General features: G+C 44.2%; 1 protein-coding gene and 1 long non-coding RNA gene across 8 annotated transcripts in view; one reads left to right on the top strand and one right to left on the bottom strand.

Moving 5' to 3' along the window:
* TLE1 (TLE family member 1, transcriptional corepressor) overlaps positions 1-9,796 on the bottom strand; it is a 91,557-nt gene extending 81,761 nt beyond the window's left edge. For 3 of the 5 annotated variants that reach the window (XM_047829843.1, XM_047829845.1, XM_047829846.1), the window contains exons 1-4: positions 8,453-9,796; positions 7,551-7,651; positions 6,042-6,105; positions 5,886-5,930 (exon numbers count right to left, since the gene is read on the bottom strand). In XM_047829843.1, coding sequence (XP_047685799.1) covers positions 5,886-5,930; positions 6,042-6,105; positions 7,551-7,651; positions 8,453-8,476 — 234 coding nt within the window. In that variant the 5' untranslated portion in view covers positions 8,477-9,796. The remainder of the gene's footprint in view (positions 1-5,885; positions 5,931-6,041; positions 6,106-7,550; positions 7,652-8,452) is intronic. The other 2 variants (XM_047829847.1, XM_047829844.1) reach the window with 2 other exon arrangements.
* Positions 9,797-10,016: 220 nt separating this feature from the next.
* Positions 10,017-20,991, top strand: part of LOC125150851 (uncharacterized) — a 176,285-nt gene continuing 165,310 nt past the window's right edge. For all 3 annotated transcript variants that reach the window (XR_007146508.1, XR_007146506.1, XR_007146507.1), the window contains exon 1: positions 10,017-10,192. This is a non-coding gene — a long non-coding RNA (uncharacterized LOC125150851). The remainder of the gene's footprint in view (positions 10,193-20,991) is intronic.

Raw genomic sequence — 20,991 nt, 5'->3', positions numbered from 1 at the left:
GGTGGTCTATAAAGTAAACGATTCTGTGAACATCATCATTTTGCAAACAATTTTAGAAACCATTTTTTTGTTAAGCCAAGTGAATAACAACAAATGAATATCTTAATTTATGTTAAACATATCTGTAAATTTTTTTCATTTTTCAGATCAAGCTACGTCTCAGAAAAAAATTAGAAAAGCTCTCCCACGAGTGCCCACACCTACACACACACACACACACACACACACACACACACACACACACACACTCGGGCATGCACTCTAACTCAAAACACCCAACTACAGTCATAGAACAATACTATGGCATGTTTCATATTGCAAAACTCACCAATCCCATTGGTGAGGACTGTTTTCTATCTATAAATGCCTACTCTTGTCAGTTATTAGCCACCCTCTGAAACAACTGCCTAAAACTTAATTAAAAATCATTATACCAAATATTCAGCATTAAAGGTACTAGAGTTCTAAAAAAAAAATCTCAATTTTCAAAATCTGAAGTAACAGTAAGCAACAGGGATGGGGGTGGTAGGGATAATCCAGCCAATCCAAGCCTATGAGAAGCCCAGTCAGTTTCTTAGTTTCGTCCAATTTAATCCACTCCTGAAGACCACAAATATTTAATAACAGAAGAGCAAAGACTCAAAATCTATGGAAAACTAAAATGGTTCCATGAGCCCAAAACTGAATATATCATTAGTTTAACTACCACATAAGATGATTTACTTAAATATTTGCTAAAGGAACAGATTCTTTCTGTGTTTCTTAATAAACACAGAAGAGGAATGTCTTAAGCCCTCTGGCCAAAGACTCTTCTCAATGGATACACAACCCAAGCACTGGGTTTCAAACACTGGTTGGAGGTGAGGTCTGGAGGGATGACTCTCCTCTCCTAAGAGAAGCCATACTTGAGAACCTGCCCAGTCTAACCTCATTTACAGAAAGGGAAACTGAGGCCCAGGCAACTAGTCAATGACTCACCCAGTCACTAATCAAAGTCCCCTAAATGAACTGTATTTTACACCAAGGGCCATCCTAAATAAAGATCACATATTTTGTTCCTCACAGAGTTTGTTTTTGGGTTGTTGTTTTGCAGGGGTAGGGGCAGAGGGAGGGAGAGAGAGAGAGAGAGAGAGAGAGAGAGAGAGAGAATCAAGCAGGCTACAGGCCCAGCACAGAGACTGACACAGGGTTCCATGAGATCATGACCTGAGCTGAAATCGAGTCAGACACTTAAACATTGAAGCACCCAGGCACCCCTGGTTCCTCATAGTTTTTTGGCATTAATTTTGAATTTTAAAAATATTTTTATCTTAAGGACTATGTTTTGTGAACCCTCCCTTAAATTCTGTGCCCAAGGCAAGTGCATACCTCACCTCACCCTAGTCCAGGCTCTGGAGAGAAACCGTGAACTAGTTGACTGTTGAAGGGGTCGGGCAGGGTGACAGAAAGTAGGGAGGAATCGCCCTGATTGCCAATAAAAAAACAAAGGCTAACTTTGTGCCTCAAAATGTGGGTTCTAAATACACAGGGAACTTTCTCTGTTTTAACTGATGCTTATCAAGGGCAGGCCTGGCTACTGAAGTAAAGTTGGGGACCACTTCAGTCTTGATGACAGCTGCTGTATCACAAGGTTACTAACACCTGGTGGAGCTTAACTCTGAGTGCAAGTACTCCAGCTAGTCTTTTCCCATTCTGAGATGTGGACTTAGAAAAAAAAATCTCAAAGTGAGAACAGTAGACAGAAAACACACATGGTTAAAAAGCAGGAAGAAAGGTAAGACTTGCAGACAAATAGTAAGTCACATCTAAGGGATTAACCCACAGGTGAACCCTTAACAGGGCCACCTAAGCACTTTTAAAACACTACCAGAGAACAATTTATTTTTTAAGGGAAACTTTAAAGCACATATCAAAACGGTGGAAGCACTGTCACTCCGAAATTTACGTGGTCTGAGACACCACGCTGGCTGCAACATCACATGGAGCTTGGTTAGGCTCTCATCTGTTTTTTTCTCTTTCTCCTCTCCTTCCCCACCCCACAACCAGCACTGCAGAATACCTCTTTCCTTCCAGAGCTAGTCCTTTCATTTATTTTTAAATTCTTGGCCGCCCTGGAGAGCCCCGAGTGCCTACTCTGCCCGCTCTTCAGAAGAAGAGAGGCACAGAGAGACAAAGTGACTGATCACACTCGCTGGCTGTGAGCTCGGCCTCAACCAGGAGTCCCGACAACAGTTTCAAATTTTCTTTTGTTCTTAGACATATTTTAACCTGCAGACAGTATTGCTCGGTTGGCTACAACTTTCTACCGACCCATGGCTGTGACCTCCACAGACCAGTCAGTACTGCTGATTTTCACGAACTCCTAGAACATGCACCGAGGCCCCATGTGATTGTGTATCATGAAGCTGTCAGCACAAAGAGCGAGAGAACAGGAGAGACACACAGCCAGGCAGGCTGGGCCACCACACAGGCCTAAAGGTGATTTCATCACTAGCCTCATCCTCCAATGGCAGCGGGGTGGGTAAAGGAATGAAGCCGTAAATTCTAGGGACGAGGTGACCCAAATCCAGCTGCAACAGAAACTTGGGCTTGACAAATCCCACACTCTGAACACAGGCCCAGAGCTGCAGGCAGATCAAAACACCTACCCAAAATACCTCATCACAGGATGGGGCTAATCACTTTTCAAAACTGTTAAGTGCTATATAAATTCACACCACTAAAGACAACTTATGGCATGGCTTCATCAGCACGCTGAAAAGATACACAAGTAGAATAAATAAGGCTTATGTATTTACAGTGAATCTTGTTCCAAAACTATCAAATGAGGTAATACCACACACCACATGACAGAAAACAAAACTTTAAAGATCACACTGCCAAACACACTAGGCACAGCCCTCAAAACAACTAGATTCACATTAACCTGCTATTTTCTAACGCACCCTAACACTTTGGTGGTATCAAATTGCCTCAATTTTTCATGAGATGTCTCCACCTCTCCTGTAGAGATATACCTAAAATTTATGATCTACCTGGAGAGAGAAGGACAGGCAGAGATCTATAAAAGACTCAAAACAAAAAAAACCAAAAAAACTGTCTTAGCGCTACAATAACAAATTTAAGTACCCATTACCATCCCTAGTCCGCTGACTTTTCAGTAACCAGCCACAAATGGGAACAGAGAAAGTAAGGGGAAGGCTTATCAGGAAGTGTTGACACAACATAAACATGGACCGTGGGCACAAAACCAAGTAAGGAAACCACAATTATACCATTCTCGATTTGGACGCACTTCCACTTTAAAACTTCCAGACGGAAAAGTCGGTGGTGAGATCTGACACTGAAATCTCTACAACTCACTCTGTCGACAAACCCGCTGAAAGGTGGGGAGAGAGAGCGGTAGTCACACTGCAGACAAATCTTAACAACATTAAAGCTCTCTCCACGGAAAGTTTCCCCATCGCTGTGTTTTTTTTTTTTTTTTTCAGTAACAAAGATGTTGTCAGAAATGACAATTTTTTGTGTCCCTTGATGATGCCTTGCTAGCATTTGGTTATAAGCCATAAAGCAGGACTAATTCCAGCCTGTCAGGAGTCTCGCTAATGCCCAGTTTCCCCCCAGAGAGAATTCCTGTCAAATCTAATGAGAGCTCCAAAGGCTCTCTCTACAATATAATGAGCACTTAGGCCATGCTGGTGATCAGGCGGCAAAAAGCATCAATTTGAGCCTGGCTACACCCTGGGGGCCAGACGTCACCAGTTTTAATAAGAATTATGATTACTAGCTGCACCAAATGCCTCCTCAGAACTTATTATTAATGTGTGACATTCAGAAGGATGTTTTTCAAATGTAAGGCCACTTTAAACTGAATTATAGCACTGCTTTGCACACCACTCTAGTTAAGGGTCTGTCAGCATTTACAGTATAAACTAAATTTCAGGGGACTTAATACCCTACCATGAAGAACATGGCATCTCTAAGCTTTTCACATTTTTCAAATTACTGAGCCAATTACACACAGCATATTATTAATGCATACTGGCTCATGGATGGACAATATATACCCACAAATGCCCAATAGAGTATAGAAACTCATTAGAAACCTATTTTCACACCATGGGGCTCCTGACCCTCTTCACCCCTTCTTCCTTTTTCCTACTTGATGACGAAGAGGTAATGTAACCTACAGGAACCCAGAAGAATTATACACCTCCTTTACCTCCCCAATAAATCCTGCACCAGCATACAACATCATACGGAGGTGGTGCTTCCTTGTAAAGGAGTTGGTGAAGTTATTAAATTCTTTGAGTTCATGAGTTTAAGAAAAAACTCAGTCTCCTCTTACCCTTCTATGATATTTGTTAGCAAAATATGTGCCTTTAGGGTAACTTACAAAAAAAGTGGCATGTTACAACTCTTCACCCAGTTTATTTGCATAATTCATTTAAATGACCATACAACTTCTTGCCCAATTACTATCAACAAGTTACAACTGCCTCAGTCAGACACTAGCCACTGAAACACACAAAAAACAAAGGCACAAGCCCAACATAATCTAGGCTACCAACTTTGCAAATCAGAATAAAATCAGCATTTTAAAGGCCCAATTATATTATTAATGAAAGGCCTTGAACTTAACTGTCTCTTTCCAAAAACATATCTGAGAACAGATCTACTGTACAAGACGGTAACTTAACATTATGAAATCTATGATGAATTAAAAATCAAAGAGTGCAGAGTTACAAAAGCAGAATTCAACTCTGAAACACACTTGCTTAATGAAAGTCTTTGAATATAAGGAAGATCTGAAGGCTGAACTAATCAATTTCTCCACTGTGCCCCAGCCGGTCAGCCATGCTCTTTAATTTAATGAAACAAGGGTTTGAGATGAAATAGCACATATACATCAAGTAAGAATTGTATTGTTGCACTTTGAAATGTGTCCAACTGTGCAACTTCATCTGATGATAATTTTTTAAGAGGCAATCGATTTCTAAAAGACTTATTGTACCAGCGTCTTGATGAAAAAGTGAATGTCAGCATATCTCCAGAATACTTACACCCTGCCATTAATGCTTTCTTTGGCAGACAATGACTACTCAATCGAGGGTCCTTTGGGCTGAGCAATCATTTAGCTTTTCTTCTCTTATGAGGTCCTTAGTGCCTTGTTCCAGCTCAATACTCTTTTTATACACCATTATAGTAGCCATAAGTGTGAATTTTATGGGAACTTGCAAACTCATAGTCATAGCTAGAGCTTTCCAGTCACTAATCTTTTCATGCTTTTAAAACCACTAGGACTGAAGCAACTCCCAACATATGCTGTGGCCATAAAAGAATGCTTTTTCACCTCCAAATCCGCATCAATTGAGAAATTTTTCAAAAAGATGTCTGCTAATAAGCCACTAACCTTGAGTATCATTTTATGCAACCCCAAAGCATAAAGGAGAACCCCATAGTTAGTCATACATTTTTTAACCTGATTAGGGAACTCCCAAATATCCTTCTTTCCCCCAAAAGACCACACTGCTTTCCAAACTAGCAAAAAAACATTAGCTATTCTGAATTCCAGAATGCTACAGGATACCCAGATCTTTCAAGAGAAGACTAAATCTATACAGGTGGAAAAGTCAACTCAAGACTCAATTTCTATCAGTCTGTAAATAGGTTGGTTCACATTTTCAAAGCACCTCTCATCTAGTCATTTAAAGATTCTGTAATTGTCAAGAAGCAACCCTTGCTGCAAAACACTGTCACCAATTCACAGGAAGGGAAACCAAGGCAGAAAACCAGCATACAAATCCTCCCACTATTGAGGATAAAGCCAGTTTTATAGAATCGTCATTAATTTCTCATTTCAACTTGATTTAACTAAAGCTTACCTGTTTATGCATTTCTATGTTTAATCCATAAGACATTTCATAATACTGCAAAAAGAAAAAAATCAAGCATTTCGTTAACTCGTGTTTTATAATGTCAAGAACACATATTTGCTAATATTACATAAAAAGGAAAAAAAGACAATCTCTGATACCTACCATCACATAGTGCCTCTGCATTTCTGTCTTTTCACTTGCCAGTTTCTCACATTCCAATTTAAGGCTACAAAAACAAAACATGCAACTTAATGTAAACATTATGTCACTTGTTTTAACATCTGCCTCACATATTTGCACTTCAAGTAAAAACACAGACCAATGTGGAAAAGCCATAAACTATCTAGGTAAACATCCAAAAGCTTTGTCCTTGCATTTAATAGGGAAAAGGGATAAGGTGAACAGTACAGGGTATCCATTCAGCTATTATTTTCCTTCTTAGTGTATACCTGGTCAGATACCAAGAATGAAGAATCTGTCAAAAAAAACCTCTGATCTTCCCAGAAGACCAATTCCTCCTCCTGGTCATCTGTTCCCTCCTACTTCCCCACACCAGTTTGCTCCTTTGGACTCCACCAAAATCTGGCCTTTGCACAATTCTCAGCCTCAGACATAGACTGTACTACCTTTGCCAACTCAAATAGTCTCTAGGTTTGAAAACTGTACTTATAAAGTTACTTCTACAATTGTTGGTCCGTTTTAAAACCTTTGGTTTTTAAATCCCTGCCAAAATATGTTAAGTAGCTGCTGCAATAAAGTGGTTTGAAGTCCTCCTTGCTTGGTAAACACTAGTGGGCAGGTATGCCTCAAGTTCCAGAGATAATTATCTTGAAGCAGACAAAAGGTCAATAATCAGAAAGCCTCTGACAAAAGAAGAAAATTCACACCCAAGCGTCTGTGTGCTTTTTCTCAAGCAGGACAAAAATAAAACTGTCATTACAGTTATCTCTTAGCGCTAATCAGCTAAGACTTCATAGAAACAAGGAAAGAAAATAACATTTCTGGAAAACTCACTACGGACAGGTGTTTTAAATCATTTTTCATTTATGAACCTCTTGAAGTAGGTCTCATCAGGTGAAGAGACTAACCTGAAATGTATATAAATGAGACTGGAATCCCTTGTCCTACCCAAACCAAGGAAGAATGACGCCAAAGCAGGGAAGCTTTACCCTACACATATCCACCCCCATCTTCACCACCAATGATGGGCACAGCTACCAGCATCTAGCCTTCCATAATGGACTTTGCCTCAGACAACCCAATCCTTTAGTATAGCAGAGCGATTTCAACATTGGCTCTGCCTCCCTAAACCTGCACTCCAGGGCTGGGGCATCGATTGAACCAAGGTTTCAGCTCAGCTTGTTGCAAAATAAATAAACGAAGTGCAAATATTGACGGTTCTCATGCAACTCCTAAATACTCGAAAAGACTCCCTGGAACAGCAGCAAACGGGCAAAAGGGAAACAATGGTAGGAGGAGGAGACTAGAGAAGAGGCGGCCCGGGAAGAACCTGGAAAGGGGGTAACTTGAATGACAGGTCTTAACTGCGACTCCACACGCCACCGCCTGGACGCAAGTACTCAGTACAGCCGCCACCGCCACCAGGCAGGGCGAGGAGGGGCACCGGGCTGCCCCCGGGCTACTGCTCGCCCAGCGCGGCCGGACACGCACCTGTGATACTGGGCCTGCAGAAACTGGAATTCCTCTTTAATCCGGTCCAGGGACTCCGGGATAGTGAACTTGAAGGGCTGGCCTGCAGCCTGGTGCGGCGTCTGGGGGCCACCAGTGAGGGGAACCGAGGGACGGGGGTAGGGGCAGACAGATAAAACAGTAAGTCAGAGAACGGAGAAGTGGGTGGGACATAAAAAATAGTTAGAAATGGCAAGAAACGGAGCCCCGAACTCGAGTTTGCTCCGCACTTTACGGAGGCAGGAAGTGGTCCTTCGCCCGTGCTCGAGCCTCCAAAGAGATTTAGAGCTTCTTCCAGGCTTCAGGGCGGGTCGCGGTTACGTGCGCCCAAGTCGCCCGGCTGGAACGACAGAGGCTCCCGGGCGGCCGGGGAACGCCCGGCCAGATTGTCATCGAGGACACCGCCCCTCCCCCAAGGGAGCAATAATGACCCCAAGGATCAGAGTAGAAAAACAACTCCCTAACGCTCCCCGTTCCCAGAATCGCCGGGGCCATCTCCAGGAGCGCCGGAACGGGGGCTGCATTGACATGTAAATAGGCGAGACGAGAAACAAAGGGGTGGGGGCGCCCGACCCGCCACAGGGAGGCGGGGTGGGGGGGGGGCGATGTCGCTTCGAAAAAGAAACCCCAGCCTCCCCGGGCGCCCCCACCCGCCCTGTCTAGACATCAACTTCGAGGGGGCCCATAGTAAAGGGGGGAAATTGAGAGTTTCAGCTCATTCCCCAGCCCAAGAGGGGCCCTAATCAGCCTTGCACCCCTAGAGGCTAGGGAGTCCTCCAGAAATGTAACAGAGACCCGTCTCCAGCTCGGGAAAAGCGCCCATCCCTACCCCACCCCCCATCCCACAGCCCAGACCCTCCAACCAGCACCCTGCCGCGCCTCACCGGGTGCCGGCTCTGCGGGAACATCGCTCTGGCGGCGGCCGCAGCTCTGTTTCCGGACAACTCAATTCTCCGCTCAATTTCCAACTTTAATCCCGCCGAGGAAAATTTAGCCGAGAAGCCAGGCAGAAACGAGGAGCGCGGGGAGCGCGCTGGCCACGCACGCAGGCGCGCTCGGCGGGGCGCACCGGTCACTTGGCGCCCGGCTGCTCCTGCTCCCGCCGCTGCGGGTTCCCTCGCTCAGGGCCACATTTCGGGGTGCCCCGGGCCCGGCTACACCAAGAACCTGCGCGGTGACGCCGGCCCCCAAGAAAAGGGCGCGGGGGCTGCGATCCAACCCGCGGGCCTCGGCCGCCCCGGCGGGGAGGTGAGGGCGCGGTGATTCTGGCCGCGCTCCTCTCGGCGATCCGCGTGCGCGGCACTCTTCCGGGGCAAACAAATCCAAGCGGACTGCTTTTCTTCGCTCTTCCCCAGGTCCGCCTCCTCTCCGGGTTTTCCCCGCGGCGCCGACCGCGGGTGAGGTGCAGGTGGCCCGGCGCCCCCGGCTAACACCACACAAACAAACCTGGCGACGTTAAGGACCGACCGCTGCGGGTCCGGGCAGCGCCTTCAGCCGGGCGCTCGCGGGCTCCGGGGAGCGGCAGAGGCTCCGCGCCCGGCGCTCCGAAGCCTCAGCCCGAGCGGAGGAGCGCGGGATGACGATGAGGCGGGGAAAGTGCGGAGGGCGCGCCGGGAGGCGGCTCGGCACGCCCCGTGCGACCAACACTCGGTGTTCTCCCCGGTTGCACAAACCCTTCTGGCCCGGCGGGGCTACTCCACGGAGGGTAGTCCCGCAGCCGCCCGCTGCTCCTCGATCCCGGGGCGCATCCGGCCGCCGCGCCCCGCGCGCACTCGCCCTGCACGGCCGGCCCGGCCGCTCTGGACTCTTCCTTCGAGCCCCTTCCTCGGCCCTCTTTCCTTCCCTTCGTCTGCTGCTCCGCAAAGGGCGCTCCAGCCCGCTGCAAAGTTCTCTCACGACCCGGGGGGCGACATCCACGAGATGATGGGGGGAAAAAGCAGGAGTGCGCTCCGAAGCTCGGCCTCCCTACCCGGCGGGCAAACTCCGCGGGCGGGTCGGGAGTAGTCGCGGCGGGGGTTAGGTCGCCACCGGCCGGCGGAGGTCCGGGATGGTGGCGCGGGTCCTGCCCGGCCGTGAGAGAGTGGGGGTGGCGCAGTCGGCCGCCTCAGGGACGCGGGGCACAGGGTACCCGCCGCTGCTGCTGTTCTGCAGCCGCCGCTCCCGCCGCCGCCGCCCGCGCCTCTCGCGCCGGTTACATTAACACGCGGTTTCACACTCCGGAGCTAACCAGCGCCGGCCCCGCCCAGCCCCGCGCGGGCGGGGGGCGGGAGCGCAGAGCCGGCGGGGACGTGGGCCCGGCGGTGACGGGGGGAGTTGGAGGGGGGGAAGCAGGGAAGCGTCGCCAGCCAATCGCGCGCGTCGCGCCCAACGTGGGGTGCTGACGCGACGCGTCCCCGGAGCCTATAGCAGCAGAGCACCGGAAGGACCGTCCTCCCCCTCCTCTCCTGCCCCGTTTGCTTCCATCTCCGCCGTCTCCTCGGTCTCCCCTCCCACCCCTCTACCCCTCCTCCGCCAGCCGCGTCCTCCCGGGCTCGGAGAGGAACTGTTCCTGGAGGAGCCGCGGGACGTCGAAACCAACCAATGAGAAGAGGCGAGACGCGGAGATTGGCACTGTGGATGGGAAGGTCGGTGGGAAGGAGAGCGGCGGGGCTGGGCTGTCAATCAAAGTAACGTGGGGCCTGCGAGGGAGCGCGCGGGAGCGCGCGAGCGGGAGGGCCCAGAGAGTGTGTAGTCGCGGAAGCTGGGGGCTCGAGTTTGAAAAAAAAAAAAAAAAAATCTTGCCACTTGTTCACTTTTCCCTTTAATGGAAATCCTAAAATATCAGTGAAAGTAACTCAACTAACCGCGTAGTTTCTTAAGGGGTGCGGGAGTTGGGGGTGGGAGGGGTGGTAGTTCGAGCCAAACGCGTCTTTCAGTGTTCGCCCCTTGTTTGATGCTCCTCTTTTGAAAGTGAGGTCACATTCAAAAATTTCTCTGAGGATTGTTTTTCCTTGAGCTGCCTTTTCGTGAGAAGGCGTGGACTGTGCACTTGGTGGAAAATGCGGCAGCGCCTTGGCTGGCGTACGTACACCGGCCGTCTAAGACTAGGCTTTTAATTTTAGTGCTCACTCCCTTCTTTGCACCCAACGTGGTAGAGATTGGCTTTTATTGGCGCCTTTCAAAGGACTTTGCAAAAAGGTTGGCCTGTTTTCGTTTGGCGGGAAGGATACCTAAGTTACTGCCAGGGTAAGGCACGCGCGTCCCAGTCTTAGATCGAGGCTTTTGCCCGGGTTCGAAATCTCTGGTCCTTGTCTTCAAAGTATGGACTTCGCGGGCTTGGAGTAGGGGACTGCTGAGAGTTTTAGGGGCCTCTCAGCAGCTTGAGCACGAGTCTGATTCCAATTACTAGAAACAAAGGGAGACAATGGGATAAACCAGCTTTGAGACCTGGAAACCTGTCCTGCCCACTCTTAGTCCCATGCTTCGGGTGGTTTCCCCAGGCTGAGCTGCGTAAGGAGCTAAATGGGAAGCGTTGGGTGCATGACATGGCTAAAATTCTTATGAGTGGAATTTGACCTAAAAGGTTTTAAATAAACGGGGCACACTGTGTAAATCTCCGATTTTTGTCTGTTTCTCCAAATATACCACCCAGCAGAAAACCTTATTGCCGCATTTATATTTTTGTTTAAAGAATAGTTAGGTTGAGCTGTTGCCACACACACACACACACACACACACACACACACACACACACACACACACACAGGATTGGTGAATGAACAACGGTGTTGTAGCCAAATGGTGGTGAATTCTTCCATAAGAAAGACACATCGACAAGCATTGATCCTACGTTGGAATATACTTAACACGTTTTTGGTATTAATAGCCCCCGTGTCCTCATTATTTTACTTTCAAGAGACTTATGAAAAGGCATTTATTTAAACAGAAATACATTTTATTCGAAGGTTTGCTTTCTCAGAGACCTTTTTCTTGAAATATTAAAAGAATCATTTTAGATAATACATTTCACTGTTGGAGTTGATTTTAAATATGTATGATATTGATTTGTCTATAATTGCATCAATCCCAAATATCAATTATAAATGAAAAATTAAAGGAGCAATTTTAGCCAGCTTGTACAAGGCCATAGTAAATTCTTAAACAAGTTTCGGCATGCGGTTTTGCAGTGTTCTCATTAAGTGGGTTTGGGGAGGGGGTTATATTCATTTTGCTAACTTGGAGAATGAAAAGGAAGCAAGCACTGCCCCACTTTCCTGAGTTAGATTGATTGATGACTCAAAGCAGGCTTGCTCCACATATAGGACTTTTTGAAATAATATGATCCATGGGCAACGAAGCTTTGACTTTGGCAACCTGCGTTCCCTCGAAAACTTGGTCTCTTGACCAAGTTGAGTGGGCCAGTCTGTGGTCAGTTCATCCCATAATCAGCCTCAGGACTGTGTAAAAAGAATTTGGATGCCACAAATATGCCTGTGCCTGCTCGTCCAACTGAAACAACGGAGACTTCTCCCTGGCTTACCCAAGCTTTACTTTGATTTACTGGCACACACTGGTAATTAGGTTTAAACAGAGAAATTAAAACGGTATATTTTGAGACAGGAGCCTTCTGAATTCCTTATAATGTAGTATCTGGAAAAAAGAAAGAGTAATGATTTTAAAATCGGAAGACCTTTAATTGTGTGCATAAAGATGGTTGGTTTTCGAGTGTATCCCATCCTCCTTGACAGAGGGAGAAGGCTGGGCCCCTTTTCAAGGTCATATTTTCCTCTGTGATTGTCATGCTGTAATAATTATACTACAAAACTCTCATCAAACTGCATTACAAATGATGGTGTTTAAACAATCAAGTAGCTTTAATCTTATGTTTTAAATGATATATGTGCAGATTGTCTACAGCCTGTTTAGAAGAAAATAATCCTACTCATGAAATCTATAATTTTAGTCTTCTATTTAAAGTCTGCTAACCATAGTCTCTTTTACCTTTAACATATTCATATGTTGGTGATGTTTTAACATGAAATGATATTAAGTACTGCGCTTCCACAGAAAATTGTCTCTGAAAAAAACAATCCTCTTTTTATCCTCTGCAAAGAAACAAAAAGATTGCCAGATTGTTTATTTTATCATTGATGTATATATGGGTATATTTCCATTCATTTGTTGCTGACTATCAAATTTTCATAACTCATGAAATGGCACAAGTCATTACAAAAATTAGATGTTGTATATAGTATAGATTCTGGACAAAATAGAAAACACTGTGGATGCTGGTCATAGAAATTATGCATCTTTTAAATCTATTACTTTTTTATTTGAAATGAATAATATCTAAAGTTCACTTGTTATTTTCTCTTATAGCTGTGAATTATTTCTTATATGTTTTCTCATCTGCCTTTTTTTTTTAACTGAGAGTTTTCTTAAACCTGAGAATGTAGGGTCCAGAAGAAATTTTCTCAGCATTGCTATATAACCCTTTCCCCCACCTCTTTACCAAAGAAAAGGGCAGTACGGGCGTGGGGCATGAAGGAGAGAAAGCAAAGGAAGAAAAAAAAATCAGTAGCAGATCCATGCAGCAGTAAAACCTCAAATAAAATCACATCCAAAGAATCTCTTGCGGTTTCACACAATATGGTAAAATTAGAGATTGCAGGAAACCAACTAAATTAAACTGGGAGCATTTGAAGAGAAACGAGCAGAGTTTATGAAAATGACACATTGACTGACCAGTATGCTTTTTTATCAACGATTTCTTTGTTAAGATGCAGATCAAAGGAACCTGCATATGTTTTCATTTTGTTCTAACTAGAAAATTACATCCAGATGTTTAATAGGCATTTGGTTGGTTTTTCAGCATTGATTAGATATGTTGGTTCTGTTTGCTTACAAGTGTAGCCGGATCATTAGCTAATGCAAAGAAATGTTTGCTGTGAGTTGCTAATTAGGGCTTTTGGAAACCCTCCATGCTCAAGAACAATTTGTACAGTGGCCAGATGAACTTGAGGGACTTGAGGAAGTTGTTTTCCTTCTCTGGTAGGGTGGGGAGTAGCAGACAGCCCCATTCCCTAATGTCCCTTTGCCTATGGGGATTGGGATGCTATCCCTGAGGATTAGAGTACAAATAAATTAGGAAGAGACCACACAGGCACTCCCAAACACGGAGATCAGTGTGCCTTTTCTGGAACCACCATGTTGTCTTTGGGAGTGGGGGAAAGTGAACATCTAAAACGCTGAACATTAACATGTGGAAGATGCTTGGTGCTAATGTTATCAAATACACAGCCTTTTTAAGTATACTTTAGAGACAGATGGGAAAGCCCTTTATGATAAACGAGTGTACTTGAATTCATTACTGTAGTACTTATAATTAAAAATGTCTCTTTTGCAATTTCAGTACTTGCACAAGGTACAAGAGACCAAGCTTGGGAAGAGGAAAGCTGGGGCTAGTGGGAGGGTTGGAGGGAACAGAATTTTGGAGCCAAGGATGAGCCTGAGAGGAAATGCAGTGTTTACTTTCACAGCCACTCATTTGTTTACCTTGTTAAAGCCCCAAAACTTGTAGGAGATTAGCCATTCACATGGTATTGAAATAAACTGTTTGAGAATTTGAGGCACCAGGCGGATAAACTTCTTAGCTGGCCAGTCACGTTTTTTAAAAACACTTGGCCTGCAGAAGAACACCACCTCCGTGGAGGCTGAACTTTTGTTTATTTAAGTCTGTATTTCTAGAGAGGTATCTGTCCAAAATAGCCTGCGTCCATAAGCCGTCATGGAAGCACAGATACAAACCCCACTAGAGCATTTTCTCCCACATATACATGCCCCTCTCGGCCTGTTTCCATCTTATGTGCATGGATGGCATGCTCCTATGTGTTCATAGATTCACGATTAGTTTTCCTTGAAATAGTTCAAGCGGAGGGCCTTTCCGTCAGAGCGCTCCAAGTCTTTGGGGAGCTGCCCTTGAAAAGCAAAGACAGTATTTTGAGGCAAGATCAGATATTTCCTGGAGCTCAGACCATAACATACCAGTGTGTCTCAGTGAAGTTAGCAAGCCCCTGCCTCTTTTAGCCCATTCCAATGTCCGATAAAAGTTTAATTTCAGTTTACCATTTAGCTCAACAGAAGCTGAAGAGTCAAAAGAAAAAAAGAAAAAAGTAGTTAAAGGAAGCACCTTTGCTGGTCCTTCTGACATGTTCACCTAACAAGAGCCAACCTTGACCCCTGAATACTGTCTGTGATGACCTACCTTGCTGCAGGCCCTGGACTTGCTAGGAAATCAACATGAAACCGGGACACCTCTCTCTTGACCTTAAAAGCTTTTGCTTTGGCAGTATCGTTTAAATAACTTTTCTTCCTGACACTAGCAATTGTTTTTGAGGAGTTGAAGCTGGAGTTCAGCTAATCTCTGATCTCTTGGTGTTCCTCATGGTGGAAGGCGGGTGAGCTCTGGGAATAGATAAGGAGCTAGAAGCCTAGGCAATATTCCAGTTGGCTTCAAGGTCTCTAGATTGGAAATTCTATGCCTAGATGAACAAATCATGTGGCATAAGTACAGGATGTTGGGACATTTCATGAGACAACTGGCCTGGAGGCTCCTGGGTGGCTCAATTGGTTAAGTTGGTTTGGGTTTGAGCCCCACATCTGGCTCTGCATCGACAGTGCTGAGCCTGCTTGAGATTCTCTCTCCCCTCTCTCTCTGCACCTCTCCTGCTTGCACTCTCTCTCTCTCTCTCTCTCTCTCTCTCTCAAAATAAATAAACTTAAAAAAAACAAACAAAAAAAACACCTCAGGGTACTAGGTTGAAGCCCCAAGTTGGATGCGGAGCCTATTTTAGAACAAATAAATAAATAAAAATTAAAAGTCAATATTATGGGTGTGGGGAAGGGAATGGGGAAGAGTATTCCCTGAAAACAAAGACATAATCATGGAAATGCAATATGTTAATCTTTATTGTCTCCTTGTTCAAAAAAAAAAAAAGAAAGAAAGAAAGAAAGAAAGAAAGAAAGAGAAAACCAGCAACTAGGAAAGACTTTCTTGGGCAATTTGAATGTGGACTAGATATTAGGTTATACGGAACTATGGTTAATTTTCTTGATGTGAGAAAATTCTGGTTGTATAGGAGGATGTTGTTCTGAGAAGACGCATGGCATGCAACTTCAAGTGATGTCTGCAGCCACAAATAACGAGTGTGTGTGCAGAAAGAAAAAGCAAATTTGATGAAGGTCTGCAGTCACAGAATGTAGGGATAGAACCTGTAGCTACCCCTTTTAGCATTTCAACTTTTCTGTGTGTTTGAAATTTTTCATGATAAAAGATGGGAAAACCACTTCAAGATCAGTGTTACACCTTTTTCTTCATGTGTTAAAAAGGGAATTCCGAAAAGATTGATTCATGATGTTTCCAGTTTTAAAAAGTACGAGAAAAAATGGTGTGTATTTTTTTCTTTCTGATCATGGAAAAGCTGCCATACTGATAACCGAAGTATTACCCACTATCTCTGCTCTGGATCTTTTAGTTCTTTTATTATTTATGTTACTTTATTTTTGTTTGTTTTCTCTACAGTCTCAAATGAACCCTAGCAATCAATTAATATAAAATGGAAATCTTTAAATAAATTAGCACATTACATTAGTAATCCTTAAATGCATCGTTTTGTGGGCCATCAAGCTCAGAATCACCAGAAAATCTACTATAAAACAAAGAAAACTTTATATATTAAAAATAAGGTAGCAGCAAATAAATTTTAAGTATTATTTTTTAATCTTTATTTATATTTGAGAGAGAGAGAGACAGAGTGCGAACAGGGGAGGAACAGAGAAAGAGGGAGACACAGAATCTGAAGCAGGGTCTAGGCTCTGAGCTATCAGCTCAAACTCAAGAACCATGAGAACCATGGCCTGGGCCTAAGTCAGATGCTTAACCAACTGAGCCACCCAGGCATCCCTGTTTTAATTTCTTAATTCCCATTATAATTAGTTGTTCTGCTGTCTGTTTCATCACTTGAGCCTCACAGTGAAATTTATAAATTATTGATTTGATGTTGAAATTTCCTTAATATTTTCAAATTTAATGCTGAAACATATGATTGTTCTATGCTAACCTTTAAATATTAATCATGAAAGAAATGAGAATAGCACTAAATCCCAGACACTGATGTTATGCTCATCTAAAACCACAGAAGCACATATTTATGATGCGCTAAAAGGAGTTTCCCAGAAAGTTGTGAAGAGTGACAAGGAATTATCTGAGTCCGCAGTTGGAATGTCCCCTCTATCTTTTCTTTTTCTTTCATTGTAGCTGTTTAGCGTGTTTTTGTTTTTCCTATCACCATTATGTTTATTGAAAGGAAAACTTTCTGTGACAGTGGTAAGCAGATTCTTGTTTGTGTGTGAACAGATGAAATCCATGACTTTCAATGAAAACCTTGAGTACCTTACAGGGAAGCAAAATAGGAAAATACAGGGAAACTGGGACTTTTCACACAGGGACAAATCAGTCCATCCAGTGTTTCTAGCCACCATCCACCTAAGTAATGACTGTAAAATGAAAATGATAAAAATTACTGCTTCACTCTGATGGAAAAAGCCCCCAGGGGACAGAGTTACCATTCTGGTTTCCCCCATTCTCAGCCTCCACACTTCAGAAGAACTGGCAAGCTACCATTGGCACTTGAAAAAAGTGTTACAAAACACTGACAAGTATTACAGGAATGTTGATTAATGTAAACAGCCTGCCTCAAGGAATAATATCTTTCTTAAGAAAACTGGTTTTCCAATTAGCATTTCTATGGAGACAGGTATCTCCAGGTAACTCAGGGGAGTGTTTCAAGAAGTTATTTGTCTTTGTTGGCGGGGGGGGGGGGGGGGGGGGGGGGGTGTTGTCATATTGACATCTTATTTTCTGAAAACTTGAAAAAAAGCAACTGATAGGTTAAAAAGTCAACAGGCCTTAAAAAGGAAAGAAATTCTGACACATGCTACAATATGGACAAACCTGCAGAACATTATGCTAAGTGAAATAAGCCAGACACAAAGACAAATACTGTATGATTCCACTTACATGAGATGTCTAGAGTAACCAAATTCATGAACAGAAAGTCAAGTTGAAGTTGCCAGGGACTGGGGAGAGGAAGGAATGGGGCATTACTGCCTAATAGGTTCCGCGTCTCAATTTTGCGAGCTGTAGAGTCCGCCGGATGTATGGTGGGGAGGGCACCACAACAGTGAGAATGAACTTAATGACACTAAACTGTGCTTAAAAATGGTTAAGATGATACATTTTATGTTATGTATATGTTACCAGTTTTGTTAAGTCAATAGGATTCCGTTCTGTTGTGCACCAGTTAGTTTTACAGTGGATTCTCATCCTATTCATTTCCTAAATTTGTGTATACATTCCATTGTTTATTGAGCACTTACTATGTGTCAGACATTCTTCTGAGTGCTTTACTTGTTTGTGTTACCTCATTTGATCCTCACATCATTTTTATGAGGCAAGTACTATCATTATCCATGTTTTATGGAACAAGAAACCTGAAGCCGAGTACAGCCGAGTACAGAGTCACAGTTGGGAGGGCTGGTTTTGAACCCTGGCACTCGGGAGAGCTCACTAGGAGCCACTACCCACAGCTGAGTACTTAGTTACCCTTTCACAGTGCCATTTCTCACTCTCCTCTCACTAGATTACATCCCTCATTGACCTACTGATAGAAAAAGGTTTATATGTCTTTTGCCCACAAGCTTGGTAGGATTTCTCTTGGCACTTTGGAGGTAAGGTTGATACTTTAAGAATTTATATTCCTGCAAACAGAGCTAACAGCTGCCTCAGGGCTCTGGAATTGTGCCTGCCAGCAGAGAAACGCAGTCACTTTCAGCTGTGCGCTTTCTGGCAGCACCCAATCCATACCCCAAATTGCAGTTCAGCAAATAAAGGCAGGCTCAGTAGCCAACTGAACAGAGGAATGAGGGAGACTGTAAGTCTTCATTCAATTAGAACAGCAGAGCAACTTGTTCTTATATACAATTTCACAAATGGTAACACTTTTAAAAATAAACTTACAAAATTAGGGAGACCAAGATAGTTCTGTGATTAATAGTAATTTGAGATGTGCTGGTAACAGTAGACATACAGTTGGGGCCTCGATAACACGTCTGGAAACATTTGGCCTATCAAATGTAAATGGATTTATTTCTATCCTCCAAAGCCTTCTTAAAATCAATGGCTTTCAAGTATCTTTGACCATGAACCATAGTAAGAAATACATTTTTTAAATCTCTGTCTAGTTCTCTCTTTCACACACACACACACACACACACATGCATATACAGGCCACAAGCATATAACACCTGGTTGACCAACACTGCTTTAAATTACGCAGTCATGTTAGTGAAGGTTGTCTAGAGAAAAAGAAGCAATAGGGGACCGATGTTAGGAATTGGCACATACACTTTATGGAGGCCAGAAAGTCCCACTGTCTGCTATCTGCAGGTTAGAGAACAGGACAGCCAGGGGTATAATCCAATTCATGTATAAAGACCTAAGAACAGAGGGGCTCCTGGTATCAGTTTTGGAAACTAGAGGCGAGAGAACCAGGAGCTTCACCTCCCAGCTCAGGAAAAAAGGAGAGTTTGCCCTTCCTCCTTTTTATTCTCTACTGAATCCAATGCTAATCTCCAGAAACACACCCACAGACACACCCAGAAGTAATGTTTTACCAGCTATCCGAGCATCCCTTGGCCCAGTCAAATTGACCTAAGATGAACCATCACAGCTATGGAATGTTTTAATTCAATTAACACCTCAGGCTCATCGAAAGTCATTACCCCAAACAATACTCAGTAACATTCGGACAAGATTGTTCTTTCCTTTACACTTTTTACAATGATAAATCATAATTCTTGCCTTAAAGTTAGTCACAGTTCCAAATCAGTAGGATTCAAAGCTCTTCAGGGAATTTCCTGCATATTCTTTTGTTATTCCCTTTTCCACTGGCCCTTTTCTTCCTTTCTGCATCCCCATCCCATCCCCCACATCCATGGTACCCCTTATCTACCTCCCTGCTCACACATACCCCCAACCCTAGAAACAAAAACAAAAATTTAACAAATGTGTAACAGAGTACCAGGCTCAGAGACCGGGGGTCCTGAAATGGAATTCCAGTCAGCTTCCCACTGTGTGACCTTGGACAAACCACTTCCCCTCTCTGGGCCTCAGTTTCCTCACCTATTAAGTCAGATGATAGCACAGGTTTCTCCTGGTGGTTGCTAGACTGAAAGAGATGACCTGAGATAACGCAGTAAAGTAGTTAACACCGTGGCTAGCCCTGACGGCCTTCTTCCCTTTCCCTTCTTTGCCTGGGGCTTGATGAAGGCCGTATCCCCTCGGAGCTCGGGAAGTACCACGCTTGCTACTGTGCAGCATGGATTCCAAAGGTGTTTTCTGTGGAACTTTAGTCCAGTCATGGCCCAGTCCTCTGGGGCTCAAGAAGTACGTCATCATGTGCTTCTTGGGGACAGGGTAAGTGGATCTCAGGAAAAGGCAGGAGCCATTGACCTTGAATGCCCGCCCCCTCCCCACTACATTCATAGGCTGTTTCATACCCAAGAAGAAATAACAATAATACACATATCTTTTGGGAAATAAAAATGGAATTTGGGGCAGAAGGGCTATGAAAAATAATGAACAACACTTCATCACAACATAAAACAGTTACTTTTGGGGGCGCCTGGGTGGCGCAGTCGGTTAAGCGTCCGACTTCAGCCAGGTCACGATCTCGCGGTCCGTGAGTTCGAGCCCCGCGTCGGGCTCTGGGCTGATGGCTCAGAGCCTGGAGCCTGTTTCCGATTCTGTGTCTCCCTCTCTCTCTGCCCCTCCCCCGTTCATGCTCTGTCTCTCTCTGTCCCCAAAATAAATAAACGTTGAAAAAAAATTAAAAAACAAAAAAACAAAAAAAACCAGTTACTTTTGGTGGCCAAATGCCTTGGATTGCCCAATTTAGATAATATAATAAGGAAAAAAAATGTAGCTAACCAGTGAGAGCTTAATGGAGTTAGGTCTCAAGTATGCTCTTCTTGAATGTCACGCCATCTCACCCAATGAATATGAAGTTGTACATTGGAAAGACCTCGAGAAATACATACAGAAATTAGGAAGTCAGTTAGATATTAATGGAACTCTTTTTAGGAGTGTGATCTGGTCTAGGATTATTTTTGAACTGGGAACTTCCACTTTCCTCCCAGAGACTTCCCTTTCACATCATCTATTTTATTAGCGGTGGCCGAGGTCTCTCAAATCTGTGAATAAGGTTTAGTGAGAATTGATGAGCCCTGTCTAAGTAAGAATCCTAATGGCCATGGGTTGCTGTTATATGGTAGAAGTCAAACTCAATTATCTTTAAATTCAACAATTCTCTGTCTACCAAGAGAC

The sequence above is a fragment of the Prionailurus viverrinus genome, chromosome D4 (assembly GCF_022837055.1).
Source record: "Prionailurus viverrinus isolate Anna chromosome D4, UM_Priviv_1.0, whole genome shotgun sequence".
In the NCBI taxonomy this organism is placed as follows: domain Eukaryota; kingdom Metazoa; phylum Chordata; class Mammalia; order Carnivora; family Felidae; genus Prionailurus; species Prionailurus viverrinus.
This window is presented reverse-complemented; position numbering and strand designations above follow the sequence as displayed.